This window comes from Neltuma alba, unplaced genomic scaffold (genome assembly GCF_004799145.2).
Source record: "Neltuma alba isolate B1F8T4 unplaced genomic scaffold, ASM479914v2 tig00012280_pilon, whole genome shotgun sequence".
In the NCBI taxonomy this organism is placed as follows: Eukaryota; Viridiplantae; Streptophyta; class Magnoliopsida; order Fabales; family Fabaceae; genus Neltuma; species Neltuma alba.
The window spans coordinates 189,671-209,136 of NW_021636801.1; the positions used below are offsets into that span (position 1 = coordinate 189,671).

A 19,466-nucleotide genomic window follows, 5' to 3' on the forward strand; every position below is an offset into this window, starting at 1 on the left:
AAACCCTTTGGAGGTTAAAGAGAAGTGAAAACCTCCAACCTCTATTTTTTCATGGGATGGATCTAGCTTTCTGATTTCTCCAAACATCTCTTTTTCGTTAACAAGGAAAAAAGAGACGGGAAAAGATGTTTCCAGCAGAGTAATAATAATGCCAAAACTTTTTAAGCGTGAGATTATTTGTTCAAAACTTTAATAAAAGATATAATGAATGTGCGAATTATGAAAATAATAATAATAATGATAATAATACTCTGGTCCTTAATATAAGACCAATTTAACTAATTTAATTAGATTAAAGAAGTTAAATAAGTTAGTAAATTATAAGAAATGTAACACGTTTTTCCTAAAATACCATAATTATATTTCTTAATGCCCCTTCTTCTTCTTCTTTTTCTACTTGATTATGGTTGAAAGAGTATCTATACGGGTAATTTAGAAAAAACTGATAAATATGAAAAATGAGTCTTATATTTAGAATCAAAATCAACTCAATAATTGAGTTCTATATTAAGGATCGGAAGAGTAATAAGGAAATACATCAGAAAAAAAAAAAACACCAAATGCATTCACAAACTACTCTTTTTCATCCCACTTGTATTAAACTGCTTTGCAGTTCAAGATTTTTGTTCAAAGAAAAAAAATTCTTTACATCTATTATATCAAATTTTTCAATCATACATAGTAATATATATTTTTATTTAAATTTATAATTAAATATTATAAGATGTTAATATTTTAAAAATAAAACGCATGATTATTTATGATTAAAAAACTTTAAATAATAAATATAAAAAATTTGATGTAATTGGTGTGGATTCTCAAATCTCAAAAGATCTCATGTTGAAAATTAATCAACCGAGTAACATGATGATACATAATTGCATGGATATTTGAAATTTCTATTCAAAGGCGACCGTTAAATGCTTTGCCCGCCTAGAGCTATGTAGTGTCTCTTTTATGACTTGAAAGGCTAAATCCCATCAATCAACAAATATTAGTAGGATTTTCCATATAACCTTGCATTCCTGTTTCCTTATCCTCATTTTTGTTACAAGAAAAAAAAATCTCATCAGAACTTTGTAAAAAGTTATTACAGTTCCGTGGCTCCCACGTTGAAGGAGGCTAGCGGGTGGTTTCATCATGGCGCGTGGTGGCCAAAACCGTCTTTCTCATGGCCTCCAAAAGTCCACCGAAAGCGACTGTGTCAAATCACGACGCCACAATACCACTGCGCTTCTCTGTTTCCTGTTTCCTCTCTCTGTTAGCCGTTGAGTTTCAGTCCTCCCTCGCTCCCTTTCTTGTTTCTTAATCTCTCTCAATTCTATTATTCTTTTTTGGATTAGTCAAAAACCCTAAAATCACCATCCCTTGACCTTTCTGTTCTCAGGTTCTCACAGCCTTTCGACTTGGTGCTCAAGCTTTCCTCTGTGGTAATATCTCCATTATGACCTCTTTTATATTGTTGATCCCTGCAATGTTCCTCCATCGCTCTCAATGACCGACTCTTCTCTATCACCCGCCTCCTCCGATTACGGCTCCGTCAACACCGCCGATCAGGTACCGCAATAACTCTCCGATGTCAAGCATTTTCTCTTTTTTCCCTCACGTGAGATTTAGTTCTCAAAATGCAAAATTTCACTGATTTTGTTTCGGCTATTCCCATTGGCATCTAATAGTTGAATTCCTGCGCCCCCCCCCCAAAAAAAATGATTCGTTAATCTGCGCATCCCAGATTTCCCCTGTCTCCATCATTTTTGTTCTGTATCAATCGGGACATTTCCAACATAGTTGTTTAATCACTTTTTTTGTTTTGGATAGAATGCGGGGCGGAGTCGGAGAAGTGGGGGCGTTAGTGAAGTCGTGATCGTGCAGCAAACGCGTCGGTGGCATGACGTTTTCTGGTTAGGAATATTTTTGATTCATTTGATTGGCCTGGGGTTCCTTCTGGGGCTTCTCGGCCTCAATAGGTTTAAGAAGGAGAATAGACTTAATATTGATAGGTATACTGCCCCGTTTTCGGAGAATAAAAACGGCTTGACCGAGGATTTCTGGCCTCTCTATGCTGTTGCTGGTGGAGTTGGGACTGTTCTGGGATGGAGTTGGTTGTTGTTGTTGGGTTCTCGTGGCAGTCAAATGATGAAGGTCTCGGTCCACATCCTCACCACTTATCTTGCAGTGATCAGTGTTTTGTGTTTCTGGGCTGAACAGTTTCTCTGGGGGGTCTTTTTCGCAATTGGGGCTGCGTTGCAGTTCTTGTACATCATATCGGTCATAGACAGGTATCGTCAAGAAAAACCTGTAGGCTCTTTTTTGTTGGATAATTTTTTTTTTTTATTGATTTGCTGCTTAGGTTTACTGGTGCATAATTTCGTACCTTTGAAGCTAAGATTTTGCCCAAATTTATTGTCTAAAGGCGTGGCAAATTTAAGAACAATCTATTGCAACTACTCTTGCAAGTCTTTTGCATCTGATAATTGGTATGCAAATCCTGAAGTTTTGACAGGAAATGAAACATGGTAAATAAGTTTGCCGTCAAACTCTAGATACGAAACAGTTTAGTGCATGTTGTTTCATCGAAGCCAACGCATGTAATAATGTTATAATGCTTAGTGTAAAATTTAGACAGACAAAAGTACATTGACTACATTCTCATGCCAACAAGCCCCTTCCGCCATATCTGCATCAATTGGAGCTCAAGTGAATATTTGTCTTTTTTAGTGGTTACCCGTAAATACTGGGACAAAATTTTCAGCATTATTTTTTTCACGACTGAAACTTGTTCGTTTTCGGATGCGGTTGACTTGAATTGTGAAAATTTGGGTATTTGAATGTGGTCTGAAATATATAATTTTGATTGAATCCTGAGGCTCTATAAAGATTATTTTTTAAAATAAATATCCGTAACAAAAGCTTTACCTTATTTTTCCTCTGATGATATCTGAATTATGAGAGATGCAGTGAGTAGGTGCAGAATTTGGTCATTCTTGGGTGAAACCTTAGTTTGTTATTGCATAGGTGCATATTCAATATCTCTAGTTTTAAGCAGTAAAATTTGACATGGGTAGGATGGCCTTGCTTGACATTTTAATCTGGAAATTTCTTACTGAAGTGACTAGGTTTCTAATGCATCATGGGTGCTTTCATGTATTTACGGATCTGTGTGAGAAATTACCAAATTTAGTAGCTGGTTGGTATGATCAATTCTTTTTAAAGTCTAAGTATATTCTTTGTTAATTTCTCTTGCCTCATCCCTGTTTTATAATTTTTCCCCTTTTGTGATGAATCTAAATAAATAATTCAACTTGGAAAATAATTTCTGGTGGAAATATTTGCTTCTGTAGACTCCCATTTACGATGTTGGTTCTACAGAAGGCTGTGAAGATGGTGTGGAGTCTTCCTGAAGTTATGAGATTGGCATATGCATTTATGCTTGTTGTGCTTTTATGGATGGCCTTATGGTCCTTTGGAGCAGCTGGTGTTGTGGCTTCGAGCATGGGTGATGGTGGACGCTGGTGGCTTCTTGTGGTGAGCTGGCAAGTTTTGCCTTTCATTCTATCTATATTTGTTGGGAGTAATTGAGAAAGCAGATTATGCTGGTGGCAAGTTTTGCTTTTCTTTTATCTACATTGATATGGTTATTTGTGGATTCAGGTTTTCTCTGTAAGCTTATTCTGGACTGGTGCCGTACTTTGTAATACTGTACATGTTATTGTGTCCGGGATGGTGTTTCTTGTTCTTATTCATGGTGGCAGAGAGGCAGCATCAATGCCAGCTAATCCTGTATTGAAATCTCTTAAGTATGCTTTAACTACATCTTTTGGCAGCATATGTTATGGCTCATTATTTACAGCTGCTATCAGGACACTTCGTTGGAAGGTATCTACTACTGTCTACTATTGGAACTAATTGCAAATCTTGATTTTTATGTTCAGAAGCTTCTCTTTTGTCATCTTGTATTAACGTTATCTCAAGTCTTTCAGATAAGGGGCTTTAGGTCAAAGATTGGAAAGAACGAGTGTTTGCTTTGCTGTGTTGATTTCCTTTTTCATCTTGTGGAGACTCTTGTCCGTTTCTTCAACAAGTATGCCTATGTTCTGGTATATTTCTACTTCTATGTCATTAATGCCTTTCACATGTGATAATTTTAGATGACAATCAGATGTGATATATTGCTTGCTTTCTTTAATTTGAGATTGTCCCTCACGGAAAAGAGGAAGAATGTTGAATTTTTATGGGCAGCTTCTACCCATGGGCTTATTTTGTTTTAACTATTTATTATGAATGAGGCTGACTATGCATCACAAAGCGATGAAGAAGAACTAATGTTTTATACATTTAAGTCTGAAGTTGTTGAGGCTGTATGTGAAATAGTGATGATTGAACTTTTTCAACGATTAATTCCTGAAAAGTTCAACATAAAATAGGGATTAAATCTTGTTAAGAATTTCGAAAGAGAAAATTTTGTATATAGAAGAACATTCGAATGGGCGCCCAATGCTCCAAAAGCTAACATCTTGTAATTACTGACCACCAACTTTTATACCAATTGATGAGTACCTAAATGGAATAGGGAGTCTTACCTCAAAAGTTAGCCATTAAAGTGGGATAACTAATGTACTTAATACTTAAATATCCCATTAAGCATCTCATACTATTCATTGTGGGACTCAAGCATAACATATCACCTAAGTCTCCATCACTGCCTAATCTATGCCTCTCAGCTTTGCACCTAAAGACATCGGTGCTTAATGGCGGAAAGTAACAAGATTTGGATAGGTTGGACTTTAAAATAGTGCAAATTGGTGTGTTTGAAATGCCTTTTCTGATAATTAAAAAGAAACAAGTGCCCTTTTTTGGTGGTGGTGGTTTTTTTTTTTTTTTGAGGGGGGGGGGTTTTGAAATCTAATCCGTGGACTTGTGTTACCAGTTTGTTGAAAGTAGTTCATAAGTTCTTGGAAAACTAACTGTTGCACGGTTGATTCTCATGGTCCTTGCAGATTGCTGTTAATGGTAAAAATTTTAACCATTCGGCTAGAGATGCATGGGAGTTATTCCAGTCAACTGGAGTTGAAGCACTCGTAGCCTATGATTGCTCTGGAGCTGTTCTGCTAATGGGTACCATTTTTGGCGGGCTGATTACAGGAACTTGCTCTGGTGTTTGGGCATGGCTCAAATGGAGTGACAGAGTACTTATGATTGGGTCCACGTCTATGTTGATGGGAATGGTCTTGGTAAGTTTACAGTCTTCGAAGGAAGTCCACCCAGTCTTGAGGTTCTTTCCATGCATCACAAAACTCACCGGTGGTACTCCTTGCTGTTCAATTTCTTGTCTTATTATATTCGGTGTCGTTGCAGTGGCAGTGACTGACATGCTGACACATGAAAGTAGATGCATTTGTGCTTTATATCTGCCTCTATCAAATTTTTTTTGCTGTTTGTTGCCTAATATTGTAGTTCATTACTGCACATCGTTTAAGTTCATATTGTAATAAAAGTCGGCATCTTGGTAGAGAAGGTTTGCATTATGTGTGTAGAGTTTGGTTGAGAGGAGAGAATAAAAGTGGGAACTTAATGACCAAGAACTGGAATTTGACACGACAAGGAAGTAATAGAATATCTCAGTAGATTTATTTTTACAAATGGTTCATTAAATTAATTTCATAATTTCAAAACAAATACGGTTTCTTGGTCAGGCCAATAAATGGTGATGTACAGTGAAGGCCGCTAATAGCAAATCCTAATATGACACGAAGCATGTATTGTTTCAGGTAGGAGTGGCAATGGTAGTGGTGGAAAGTGCTGTTACATCCATTTATATCTGCTATGCAGAAGACCCCTTGTTGATTCGTAGATGGGACACTCAATTTTTCAACCAGATGTCTGAGACACTACATCAGCGATTACAACATCGGAGTTCCCGGGCTAGTGAGGTTAGAATGTTATATCGGCTCGATGGGCTGGTTCAAGAAAATGCTTCAATTTGAGGGATCACCTTCATTTATCCCACTTGAATCACTGCGTTTTTCTCCTCTTGTTTTTGTGGTTTGCCATAGGGTAATTGTCGTGTTTTAAGCTGTAAGTTTTATTGTGATGTTGGGAAGAGTGTGTGTCCATATCTGAGTTTGGTCTTTAATTTATAACAGTGAAACATTAGATAAGGAAGAAAAGAATTGTTTTTCCTTTTTCATTGTAGTTTTTGTCAGTGTATCTTGGTCAAATATTTTGTGTAAGTATTTACTTTACAAACTGCAAATTGTACAGTCTTCCCATATTTGGTCGGAAATAAAATTACAGTTTCATTGTTGAGATGGGTTGCGCGAAATTAATTAAAACTGACACCTTGATGGTAATTTCTCTGTGTTTCTTTTGGTTTGTTCTTTGAAATTCAGGCTAGAAGATTCTTCTAGTGATTACAACCTTATGCAGCAATTTGATACTTAATATTTACCCGTTATAATACTTTAAATTTCTGTAACATAAAACATGTTAACCTGTATTAGGGATGTTAGATTGCAAAGCATCAATCAAATATATGTCTAAAGACAGTGAAACTGAGTGGCCGCTATAAACAGACTGACACCAAAGATTATTTAACATATCAGTAAACAACCTGCGAAGAGAAACAGGGTTATCACAGGTGAAGGACAATAAACCAACCGTTTTATTATACTATCTCCTCTTGTTCTAAATGTAAGAGCCAGTTGAGAGTCTTAAATGTAAGACTTCAATTCACTTTGTTTCTAATTTTTTCCTAAAATATCTTTATTGATTGCAAAAGGTTTCACTCGGGGATAATTTTAATTATTCAATGTATATGATTGAAGAGGATAATTCAAGGTGATCAACACATATTCATGACAAATAACCAACTAAATTAATTTTGTTAATATTCTCAAATTAGTTATGTAACTTTTGTATTAAGGAATGGAGGTAGTATTACATGTTCATGACAGTGAAGAGACAGTTTAAAATAATGACGGATCATTGAATTAGTGGTTTTACATTTTGCCGCTTTTCGTTTCTACTTTCTAGCTTTTACGTCTCACTTTATCAGCTGTATGCATATAATCATATTTTGGGCAGGGCTTCCACTCCCATGATTGTTATTGACTTAGATTAAAGAAGACGCCAACTTTACAACTCATGCTTTCATGGTGCCTGCTACTATGGCGTGCTTCCCTTTTATTTTGTACTACTTGAAATTTTTTTTGGGTATGTTGCCCCGAGTCTAAGAATAATTAAGCCGCATTATTTATAGCTTGTAAAAAATCCAACTAATTATAAATTTTATAATATATATTGATATTTTAGTTTCTCCTGATAACATGTGCGGCATTCACGATAGCTTTTTTGGTGTTTATGTTATGGACTTATGGCTATTGCCCAAAAATCAGATCTTTCTAAGATAATGTATTCTCAACAAATAGAGTAAATTCGACAGCACCAACTTCGCTAATCTTAATAGAAGTTTCAAGTTTAGGAGTTTCTTCTCTTTTAGGCGTTTATAATCATCCCCTGCTGTAAGAAATTTCTGGTTTGGCTATTGATTTGAATCTAACTTTTCCCAAGTTTTGATTTGAATCTAATTGCCTTTTATTCTCCTATTTATAGTTATGATATTTACTAGTTTTGACTGGTTTTCATTGATTGGTTTTGAACGCTTTATAATTGGACCCAAAAGTATTCCACTCAGATTTTGGAGTCCATGCATATCAGTCAAGTTCATTGGTTTAAGGAAGTGCTCGGTTGAGGGGTGAAAATGTGGTTTTTCATGCTTCTGTCAAAGCAGCCCTTTAGGTTGCTTCATTAAAAACGCACTCACATAAGCACATGCACACCAAAGTGTTTTAGAGTGAGGCCATTCAAATTCTAAGAACATCCTATTGATTCTAACTCATGGACAGAAAGGGTATTTTAGCACTTTTAATAAACGTATTTTTGCACATACATTTCAGAGGAGATATTGCAAATTTGCAATGAGAGGCAAAGACAGATTGTGAAAATCAATTAAAAAAAGTAGATTTTATGAGAAAAATATGATTTGTATATATTAATTAATTCAAATAATCAATGCATGTAAATATCAGTTATAGAAAATCATATATTTACAAGTTATGAAGAGGATGATTCATTTTGCAAACTCTACACGCGACTAATGCATATTATACAATAATTTGCTCATACAAGAAACAAATTAATTAACACTTCTCTTGTCCTTAATATAGGACCCAATTCTTAAGTTGGTTTTTGTCCTAAATATAAGACCCATTTACAATATTTATCAATTTTCTCTAAATTACCCCTATAAATACTCCCTCAACCATAATCAAATAGAAGAGGGAGAGGAGGTATTAAAAAAGATGATTATGGTATTTTAGGAAAAATGTGCTACTTTTCTTATAATTAACTAACTTATCTAACTTCCTTAATCTAATCAAATTAGTTAAATGGGTCTTACATTAAGGACCGGAGGAGTACTACCTTCAGTCCTTCATATAAGAGTTATTAATTAATTTAAATAGATTAAGAAAATTAGTTAAATTAGGTATTTGTAACAAATAAATTGATTTTTTCAAAATATCTTTTTTAATCATGACTATCTTTGAATGGAAACCCATTAACATATGTAATCAATAAAGATACTTCTGAGAATGAATTACAAATTTGAAAGACAAAGTGAATTGGGTTTTATATTTAGGTTTAATTTTTAATTAGCTTTTTATATTAAGAATAGGAGGTAGTAGAAAATTTTGGAATATAATTCCAATGGTGTAAACAAATTCTAGGTGTTGCATGTAAAGCTTTATATAGAATTAACCATAATAAAATACTCAAAACGTGAAAATCGGTTTGCCCGAGGGAGGTATAGCTCATAGGAGAGAGGCGGACGTTTATAGATACAGCTATATATATAATGCCTGTCTTCTTCCTCATATGGTTTGCTCTTCTCCTTCTCCTTCTCGTTCTTCTTCTTCTGTTCAACAACATTATCACCAACATTATTCATTCAAGCTTATTCCATATTTCAATGCTTGAAAAATGTACAACAGCGGTATGTGTCCTCCATATTTCCAGACCAATCAATATAATAATGCTCATCATCAAGACCAGTCGTATCAGCCCTACGTGTATCCACCAATCATGCAACTTCCTGAGGTAACAACAGGACCCTGGTCTACTGGTCTCTGCGATTGTCCTGAAGATTGCCGAAGTTGTAAGCACTTCTAATTCCTTATCCTCTTCAAACTCAAGACCCATGATGTTTTGTTTCTGACGATATACACACACGTTTTCTTTTGTTTTCCAGGTTGGTTAACCATGTTTTGTCCCTGCGTCACATTCGGACGTGTATCAGAAGCCCTAGACTATGGCACAGTGCGTAAGTCCCCTTAGATACTGGAACCCACAGAAATCTCTTAATTTTCACAAACACATTCGATATGAATTGTCATTGTTGGAATTGTTGCATGTGATGATGTTGTGAGGTTGTGAATGGATGAAGCATGTGTTGTGAGCGGAAGCCTGTACTTGATGCTGATGGTGGCGTCGTTGCTGGGGTGTTTCTGTGTGTGTACGTACTATTCGTGCTTCTACAGAACAAAGCTGAGGCAACAATACATGCTGGAGGAGCAACCTTGTAACGATTTCTTGGTCCATTTTGTGTGCGAGTTCTGTGCCTTGTGCCAAGAGTACCGCGAGCTTCAGAACCGTGGCTACCTCATGTCCTTAGGTCTGTCTACGTACCTTCGTTCTCCTCTTCTTTCCTTCTCAATTACTATCTTTTTGGTCTTTAGTATAAGAACTAGTTAAAGATTTAATTTGATTCTAAATATAAAACCTCAATTTACTTTGCCCCTCATACTTATATATTTTTTCTCAAAGTAATTCATTTGGTGATTATACATGTTTAAAGTTCCATAATAAGGTGATTTCAATGCACAACAACAAGAACATTTTAGGAAAAAGGATATATATTAGTCACTAACAACTAACTTAACTAATTTTTTTAATATTTATAAATGAGTTATCGTTAGCTTTTAAATTAAGGACAGGAGGTATTACTTTTTTTTCTTTAATTATTAAAAAAAAACAGTAAGCCAACCAGCATACGAAACCACATGGAAGTCTTACTCATCAAATCAAGCCCTGAACAAGAGCATCTAAATTTACCTTGTTAGACTCCGACTTATCAGTTCAAGCTCGGTCGAGCCCTAAATAGGAAAGTCTAACATACAGATATAGATGCAAACCTGAGTCGTCATCTAATCTTTAAGAAAAACCTAACATTTTTTTTGGTAAGGACTAACACATGTCGCATTCATATCGGAATCACGTATTAAACTCCAACTAATTGTATTGATAAACTCGATCAGGAGCAGTATATGAGGACAACTCTCCTTAAAGACACAATAATATTATGCATTATAGAGACTTGAATCCCAGATGTCAACATATGCTACCTCTGATCCTAAATATAAAAACTAGTTAGAGATTCAATTTAGTTTTAAATATAAGACACAAATTCACATTGACTCTCACATTTATTTATTTTTTTCAAAATAGTTTTCATGATAATTACATATGTTAAGGAGTTTTATTCTAATACACATGATTAATAAGGATATTTTAAAAAAGACAATATTTATTTATTACAAATAACTAACTTAATTTTTTTCTGATACATACTAACTTAATTAATTTCTTTAATATTCACACATTAGTTATGTAACTCTTAATCCTTCTTTGTTAGGAGCCGTTATGCTTCTTAATTCACTTTGATTGCTTCAGTATATATATGTATGAATGTCTGTATATGTATATGTTGCTGTTTGTTTGGTAAAATGAGGTAGAAATTTGTAAATAATGATGGTGTATATAAAATTATAGGGTGGCAAGGCAATGTTGAAAGGCAAAGACGAGTGGCGCTGAATATTATGCAGCCTGTAGGCTTAGAAGGAGGCATGATTCGTTAGAGCCATCAGCTTTTACATTAATTTTTGTTCATATATAGCTTCTTCGGGGGAGAAGTTTTTATGTACACAAATCTTTGTATGTTCATTTGTTAATAAATATCCTAACAGAATATAATAATTTGTATATATTTTGTAAAATATTCTAAAAGTAACTGTAAATAAAATGAATAATTAAATGGATAAATGAGATTAATAGTATGATAAGATGTATATGTGGAGAGAATTAGGAGGATCCAAGTCTGATACAAATTAATTGCCAACTCACAGTTAAGCAAGGTTGGTTTACCTATTTTTTCATTGTTAATTTTTATTTATTTATTGATTGTAAGTTTTCCTACTCACATTCCATGATATGGATTATAATATTAATATTAAACTACAAAATGAAATTTTGCACAAGATTTTTATCATAATGTTATAGATATGTATAAGATGCTCGTTAAGCCTTTTGGGCCTGGGGCTTATCAATTACTCTTAAGACGATTGAGTTAAAGGCCAATTTTGACCGCTTAATAACGAACTTCTAATTCCGACTAGATAACAATGAATTGAAATCGGATAGAAGGGATATTTAGCCATAAAATAAGAGACTGAGAAGTGGCCGGCCTCTAGTTGAGGTGTTTTGTTGTGAGTCATCAGATCAAATGGACGGTGGTGATTGAAATGATTTGGTGCCTTCCCGTGGACATCATCGCTGCCCTGCCACTCTCAATCTTCAAAGGCATTATTAAACTTTTCGTATTAGGAAAATAACACATACAGAATGTGGAATATATGATATTTTAATTTGGAAAGCTAAGAAAATATAATGACAGAAAGGAAAGTGCTTCTCAAATTAGAATTTTGAAATTTGGTAAAATAACAAAAATGTTCTTGATCTTTTTTTTTCCTCAAAAAAAGGGCTCAGCCCTCACCGGTGGCCGGCCACCGCCGACGACTGGCCGCCGACACCGGCACCGGTGTACTGGTTGCAGGCAGTTTTTTTTGTCATAGTTTTGTTTTTTGGCCATGTGAGAATATTGCATAAAATTGGTAGGGATGGGATTTGATCTCACTACCCCTTAGTCATTTGGGCTAACAAAAAAAAAAGACCATTAGGCCATTAAAAATTTCTTAACCTTATAATGCAAACAAAAATATAAGTTGACTATTTAATTGTGATTCTAGCTCATGACAACAATTTATCTGGAGATGACAAGTCTTAATTGAGAAATAACAAGTCTAAATTTGATATTAACAAAGCAACTTTTCCTGATGCATAACAAGAAATAACACGTGTATTAATTAAAAATGACAATAATTTATTTGAAAATGACATGTTTAGATTGTTGTCATTTTTAATTAATATACATCCTATTTCTTATTATGTATCAGAAAAAGACACATTGTTAATCTCAAGTTTAGACTTATCATTTTCCAATAAAGACATATCATTTTCAAATAAATTATTGTAATTTTTAATTAATGTACGTGTTATTTCTTATTATATATTAGGAAAAGACACATTATTAATTTTAAGTTTAACTTGTCATTTTCCAACAAAGACATGTTGTTTTCAAATAAATTATTGTTATTTTTAATTAATGTACATGCTATTTCTTGTTATGTATCAAGAAAAAACACATTATTAATCTCAAGTTTAGACTTGTCATTTTTCAATAAAGACATGTTGTTTTCAAATAAATTATTCTCATTTTTAATTAATGTACGTGTTATTTTTGTTATATATCAGGAAAAGTTGTTTTTAATATCAAATTTAAACTTGTTATTTCTCAATTAAGACTTGTCATGGGCTAGAGTCACAGTAAAAGAGTCAACTTATATTTTTGTTTGCATTATAAAATTAAGAAGTCTTTGATGGTGTGACAACCGTCCTTTTAAAACTCATTTAGATTAAATCAAACAATTTATTTGAAATATTAACCTTGATAGAAAAGAAGAAACCTTAAAATTTTAAAATCACTATTATGATTAAAAGAAATAAACATATATCACAAACAACGTTGATAAGTAACTTGGGCCTTGGATTTCCGAAGTCCCGAATATCATTCAACCCTTAACCAAATAAAGCCCATACTTTCAAAAGAATGTCATGTACAAAGTCTTAGAGACCTTTGGCCTTCTAACAGCCCTCTCATCAAATAGCAGTAATCAAAAGTATTAATTTACAACATCAAAGTAGATGAGCACTATGTGACAATATATAAATACTCATCACATGACAAAAAAGAGGCTATACAAGATAAATTTTATAGCTAAGCCTCCGTCGTCTTCCCCTAGAGCTATTACCTGAAAATATTAAACCATGGGGGTGAGACAAACGTCTCAGTAACTAACTTTCCAACTCATCATACATACTGACATATGCTCATGAGATATCAAGTGGGACAAATATTAAATCTCAATATATATATATCAATAAAAATACAAATATGTATATTCAAATAATCTCAATCATCCAAACTCTCATTACGAGAGCTAACACACAAGCCACATAAGTCTATCCTTCACTATAGGAGATCAATCCGACATATAGGCCTATCCTACACTTTGGGGGACAAATAAGTAGTGACAAAGGCCTATCCCTTATTATAGGCCTATCCCACACTTTGGGGATGAATAAAAAGCCATAAAGGTCTATCCCTTACTCTAAGGACGAAGGAAGCCATCCAATGTGCACCAATGGCGGCCTTACCACATGGTAGGATAGAGCTCAATCCAAAATCCAAACAACAACCAACTATTCATAATATAACAAAAATGTCTCAATCTTTTTCCCAGTATAATCCATAAGATATAATCTTATATCTTTTTCAAACTTCTCAATCGCAATTCCAAAAATCCCACAAGACAATTTTCATAGCTCAAAAGATATACTATATCTACTCGAATTCCAAATAACAAATATTATTTAAAAATAGAAAAATACTCACAAACAACATATTAGCACATATAACAAGTGAAAAGTAGTTACCTCTCGCTAAAGTAATGGAAAGGATTACACAAGGTCAATCATTTGCTCAATCAATAATTAATCTACACAATTAATATAACCACATATTAATATAAGCTAATTAATTAATTAATTATGCTTACATATCAATTAAATTCCTAATTTAATTTAATTTTCATTCTAAATTCTCACAACTCTAATAACCCAAAATTATGTACTTTAGAACTAACTTGTAATCTTCTAATAAGCCAAATTATTTATTTACATCCTTCAGATTATTTACTTCAATAAAAAGAATTTTTCAATATTTCTAAATATAAAATTATTATATTTTAAATTCTAAAAATCCCATTTAAAGTTTAAACTTCAAAACTAAACCATTAAAAATTCAATAGTACCTCAAATATTTATATATAAATAATCTAATCAAAATTTTAATGGTATAACCCTTATATATATATTTTCATAAATAATCAAATTTTTAGCTAAAATAATTATTTTGAAACCTCCAATTACCCAATAAAAAAATAAACCAATTAGAATCTCAATAATATGTCAAAGTACCCAAATAAATTATTTAACCTAATTTTAATAGGTAAAAATATTATATAAATCATATATAACAGATTTTTTAACTAGAAAAATTAATTTAAATACTAAAAACTAATAAATAGACAAAACTAAACCGATTAAAATTAACAACTCATTCACCTCTAAATTTCTATAATCATCTATTACCAAAACTTAAAACTTATCCCACATGTAAGTTTCAAAATTTTTTCTAATCACTATAGTAATACTACTATTACGAAGCATAAAATATATATGAAATATTTATAAAGAAAGTTTGATAAAAGAAAGTATATTTGTGTACCTAAATTATCTTCAAAATTTGCCCTTTCTTTCAAAATGACCGCAACTCTGCTTGTTCTCTCCCGCACTCTTTCTCTCTTCTCCTCTCTCTCACGCCCCATCATCTTCTGCCTTTTGCTATCTCTTTTATCTTTTATTTTCCCAACTACTGTTGTATTTTTTCCTTCCTTCATTAATTCCTTCTCCCCCAAATTCTTCTCCCTTAGTCAAATGGTGCAGCTTTCCACTGAATTCGGTGGAAAGCTAGTTCCTTTTTTTCCCCCTAATTTATTAAAATATTATTATTTTATTATAATAATAAAATATTATTATTTTATTTTATTTTATTTTTAAACTTTTTTTTAACTAAATCCTAAAATAAAGTTTAGGATATTACAGATGACCCAATGGTCATCTTTTTTTCTGTTGGTCCAAATTACCAATGGGTAGTGGGATCAAATCTCACTCCCACTACTTTCATACAATATTCTCACATGGCGAAAAAAAAAGCTATGACAGAGAAAAACCGCTGGCGACCACCACACAGCTGGCCGGCCACCAGTGAGGGTTGAGCCCTTTTTAAAAAAAAAAAAAAAAAGACTAAGGGTGTTTTTGTTATTTCACTGAATTTCAAAATTTCAATTTGAAAAGGACTTTCCTCTCTGTCATTACATTTCCTTAGCTTCCTAAATTAAAATATCATATATTCTATCTTCTTCATCTGTCATTTTTCCTAATTTCATTCAATTGCCCAAAAATCCTTTTTTTTTTTCCAATTACATTTGGTTCAATGTCGGATGTTGGGACGAAAATTGAAGCAAAAATTTGAATGATTGCTATTTTCAATCATTAATATAAGAGCCAAATAACTAATATGTCAATATTAAAAATATTTTAAGCATATTTCTTAATTTTTTTCTTCCTTCTCTATTTGATTATTATTGAGGAAGTATTAATAAGATTAATTTAAAAAATTTAATTTAATAAATATATGAAATAAACCTCGTATATATAATCAACATCAATTCTTTAATTAGATTATATATTAAAAATGAAAAGAGTAGCATTTTGTGGCTCGCATCACATGACCATGAAATTCCTCAGCAAGCCCGTCGGATAGGACAGAAATGAAAAGATGTTCCGATGTAAAAGGTCCAAATATTTTACCAAAAGAGAAGAAGGTCCAAATTTCTTGATGAAAATGTGATACAACTAAGTGCTCAGATATTGACAATAAAGTGTTCAAATTTTGGCAAGTAGTCCTCAATTATTACTGGGAGAAGATGATGAAGGAGTTGGTATGAAAACGAGGAGTGGGGTAGCTCAATTTTTAATCAAATCCCTAATTCATGAATTAAAAGAAAAAATCAATAGTACTCTGATTTTATTTAATATTTATCATGCATTTAGCACTCTAAATATTAGGATGATGGATGTAAATTAAAAAAAAAAAAATCAGAGTATTCAATACATATAAGAAATAAAATCAATATGCCAGATCCACGTTTACCCTAATATATATATTTATTTAAAATTCATAGGACGTGATGAGCAAGAAATAAAAAAATTCATGCAGGCCAAAAAAGAAATAAAAAAATTCATGAAATTATACAAGTGGGTTCCATGCATTGGATATAGGTTGAGAAATGAGCTGTAATCACAATATTTATAACTTGTTAATATCGTAACTTCTTATGTATTTAATATAATATTTAGACTTTTTTTGGCATCATGTAAATTTAAAATAAGTCACGTTATTCACAATTTAGAATGACTTGCAATAAATCTTATATTGTATATTAAAATATTGAAATTGAACTACCGCAAATAGGTGTGTTTATATGAAACGTGAGATAAGCGACAATTTAGCTTACAGTAATATATTTAAATTATAATATGTTAATTTGGAGGGACTAATTTTTATACTTAACGGTTTTTAATTTGAATAAAAAATGTGGGCCACATGTTCTTTAAGGTGCTTAATTAAATCATTTAATCAACATCTTAGCTTGTCAACATATAATCATTCATCTTCTTTAGCGCATGCCATACCAAACCAACAAGCGTTTCTATCTCCATGCTCCCTTAATATTTAATTAATTTCACTAACATAACATTATTCTTCAAAGCAATTGTTTTGGTTTCAATTTAATTCTCCTTTGTGAGACATACACCAATCCATCAATTTGATGATTTAAAATTGGTTGATGCATTCCAAAAGTTGTACAAATCTGAAGACCAATTCATTAGTGTACTCAAATGAAGGAAAAACATCATTTGAACATGATAGATAATAGTATTCCACACAAAGCATGTGGGAAAAGAAAGGACGAATGGCATTAAAAAGGAAAGAAAATCAATCATAAGGTTTACTTTTTCTATTTATATTTTTAGGCAGAAAATACATATTTAATCTTTTAATTTTACATAATGTTTTATTTTATTTCCTTAATTTTGTAAAATGTCATCTACATCCTTTAACCTTATTGTTATTGATAAAAAATATTAATATTGAAAATTTAAATCTTAACAAAATATATTTTAAACACTCACATATTAAATTTAATGTTCAAAATAACAATAATTGTTACATATATCATTTGAGACTAATTAAAGGATTGAAAAAAAATATTTTTTAAAATTAAAGGATTAAACTGAAACGTTTTTTAAAATTACAGAAATAAAATTGCATTTTAGTGCTTTTTCTTTTACTCTTCTAATTTTTTTTAATAAGCCAAGATTGCAAATCCACAAATATCCATATCAATAGCCTTTTCTCACAAGGAGGCAAACTCAATTACATTCACTGCCATGTAGCATGTAGGAGCTAAACTTGAATCTCCTCCTTAATAGTATTGGTTATACTACTTCCGGTCTTAATTATAAGACTTTATTTATAGTTTACAAATGAGATTTTATAATTAAAATCAGAAGTAATATGTTATTACTGAGCAATTCAGATTTAAGTTACACTCTAAATAAAAGATAAAGCTCTTTCAACATGGTTCCTTTTTTCATTACAAAAGTTGAAATCATCTATCTATTATACCTGTAAAAAAAGTAAGAAGTATCATATCAAACCTTTCATTCTCTGTTGGGTTTTTATCTCTCTATATATGCTAGCACAATATCTAAATATATAGACACACATAGGCCTGTTCAAACAGGTAAATTGGAGAAGAGATCATAGACCCATGACGAAGGATTTGATACGAGCCATCAATTCATGTGTTTGGCTCTGTGATATCTGAGATTTGCTTAGAATCTGAAACGCGTGACCTACCCCTCTGCACACCAAATGTTCGACCTTTTTCCCAGCTCGCACCAAAGCACCACACAACTCCAAGTTCCGATCTTTCAATATATCCAACTCCGACACACAAACCAACACAGGACACAGCCTCAATTCCTCCAATCTCACCGACTCTTGTCCCAATGGGTTGCACCATTGATGGTCCCGGTTCGAACCTCGAGGCAGAGCCAAGCGCCAGTACGTATCAGAAGCAGCTAAGCTCAGTGCAGAGCTTGGAGCTTCACCCATCTTCTTCTCTGATGCTGTTCTCTTTTCTCCTCCAAAGAAAGGTTGTATCAGAATCATACCCTTCACATCCAAAGGCCTCATGGCTGATGAAGCTTCGTGTGTTGATAAATTTAAGGCTACGTTATAGGCTATGTTGGCACCAGCACTATCTCCTGCTAGGAAGATTCTAGAAAAGTTGCATTTTTGAATCCACCATTGACTAGCTTCACACTGGTATAGGATTTGCTGTTTCACCCATAACAGGGATTTGAACCCATCTTCATAAGCTGCAGGAAGAGGGTTTTCTGGTGCTAGACGATAGTTTATTGACATGATCAAGCAACTGAGTTTGGATGAGAGCTTAGAAAGGAACTCATGGTAACAAACCCAAGAAGCAGAACCAACGCAGAAACCACCTCCATGAAAATAGATCAGCAAAGGAAGCTTCTGGTGAGGATTATGGCGGGAAACTGTGGTGTTAGGGACATAAAAACGAGCCCAAGTGCCTGTGAAATTGTCAATGGCCATGTCTGTTGAAATCACATTGAGATCTGGACAGGGTGAAGCTGGGACACAGGACACAATCTGGGGTCGCTCCACGTTTCCATCTCTGTGAACTCTGATAAGTCCCTCAATTTCCTCAACCACATCGCCATGGTGGTGGTGGTGGTGGATTTCTTTGCTTCTGTACTGATGGCTATGGCTTGGCCTTGATGCAAGAGAAGACGTGGTCTTTGTCCTCATGTTGGAAGAGAGAGAGAGGGGCTGCTAAAGAAACAAAGTTTGGAAAATATTTGAAGTCACAGGTTTGAACTTTGAAGCCTTACCATACAAATGCCCTCATATATATACAAAAAGAAATGGAAGAAAAGCATGTAAATGCACCAAGAGGGAATGATGAGAAAACCCAATAAAAATAACGTTTATATGTTTCTTTCTTTATTTAAATTAGCCTAATTTATTTAATTTTGTTCTTAAACCAACACAGTTTTCTATTAGCTGAGGGAAAATCCTATCTTGAATGGGATGAAGAGGTGGACGAATCTTTATGTGACAAGTGGGTAAAAGGGAAGGTGTCCACGTGAATTCAGATGTGGAGGGGCATACATATGTGACTAATGGGTTGGCCTACCATTTTCACAATTCAACGAATCTGAACATAAGAGAA

At 33.1% G+C, this 19,466-nt stretch overlaps 3 protein-coding genes across 3 annotated transcripts; 2 read left to right on the forward strand and 1 right to left on the reverse strand.

Annotated features, from left to right (window-relative positions):
• Positions 1 to 1,377: 1,377 nt before the first annotated feature.
• Positions 1,378 to 6,308, forward strand: LOC114725814 (CTL-like protein DDB_G0274487). The gene is made up of 7 exons (XM_028912383.1): positions 1,378 to 1,557; positions 1,819 to 2,279; positions 3,342 to 3,525; positions 3,652 to 3,876; positions 3,981 to 4,097; positions 4,998 to 5,231; positions 5,769 to 6,308. Exons 1-7 carry the CDS (start codon positions 1,495 to 1,497, stop codon positions 5,982 to 5,984), a joined length of 1,500 nt encoding a protein of 499 aa, XP_028768216.1. The 5' UTR covers positions 1,378 to 1,494; the 3' UTR covers positions 5,985 to 6,308.
• Positions 6,309 to 9,039: 2,731 nt separating this feature from the next.
• On the forward strand, positions 9,040 to 10,973 carry LOC114725801 (protein PLANT CADMIUM RESISTANCE 2-like). The gene is made up of 4 exons (XM_028912361.1): positions 9,040 to 9,214; positions 9,308 to 9,379; positions 9,503 to 9,730; positions 10,888 to 10,973. Exons 1-4 carry the CDS (start codon positions 9,040 to 9,042, stop codon positions 10,971 to 10,973), a joined length of 561 nt encoding a protein of 186 aa, XP_028768194.1.
• Positions 10,974 to 17,696: 6,723 nt separating this feature from the next.
• LOC114725815 (probable carboxylesterase 6) lies at positions 17,697 to 19,098 on the reverse strand. The gene has a single exon (XM_028912384.1). It carries the CDS (start codon positions 19,040 to 19,042, stop codon positions 17,963 to 17,965), a length of 1,080 nt encoding a protein of 359 aa, XP_028768217.1. The 5' UTR covers positions 19,043 to 19,098; the 3' UTR covers positions 17,697 to 17,962.
• Positions 19,099 to 19,466: the final 368 nt, after the last annotated feature.

Excerpts from the sequence above, each read along its gene's own strand:
- LOC114725801 (XM_028912361.1), top strand. The coding sequence starts at position 9,040 with ATGTACAACAGCGGTATGTGTCCTCCATATTTCCAGACCAATCAATAT. Across the intron at positions 9,215-9,307 it reads TCCTGAAGATTGCCGAAGTT|GTTGGTTAACCATGTTTTGT; the intron begins GTAAGCACTTCT and ends TTTGTTTTCCAG. Across the intron at positions 9,380-9,502 it reads CCTAGACTATGGCACAGTGC|CATGTGTTGTGAGCGGAAGC; the intron begins GTAAGTCCCCTT and ends GAATGGATGAAG.
- LOC114725814 (XM_028912383.1), top strand. The coding sequence starts at position 1,495 with ATGACCGACTCTTCTCTATCACCCGCCTCCTCCGATTACGGCTCCGTC. Across the intron at positions 3,526-3,651 it reads GACGCTGGTGGCTTCTTGTG|GTTTTCTCTGTAAGCTTATT; the intron begins GTGAGCTGGCAA and ends TTGTGGATTCAG. Across the intron at positions 4,098-4,997 it reads ACAAGTATGCCTATGTTCTG|ATTGCTGTTAATGGTAAAAA; the intron begins GTATATTTCTAC and ends TGGTCCTTGCAG.
- LOC114725815 (XM_028912384.1), bottom strand. The coding sequence starts at position 19,042 with ATGAGGACAAAGACCACGTCTTCTCTTGCATCAAGGCCAAGCCATAGC.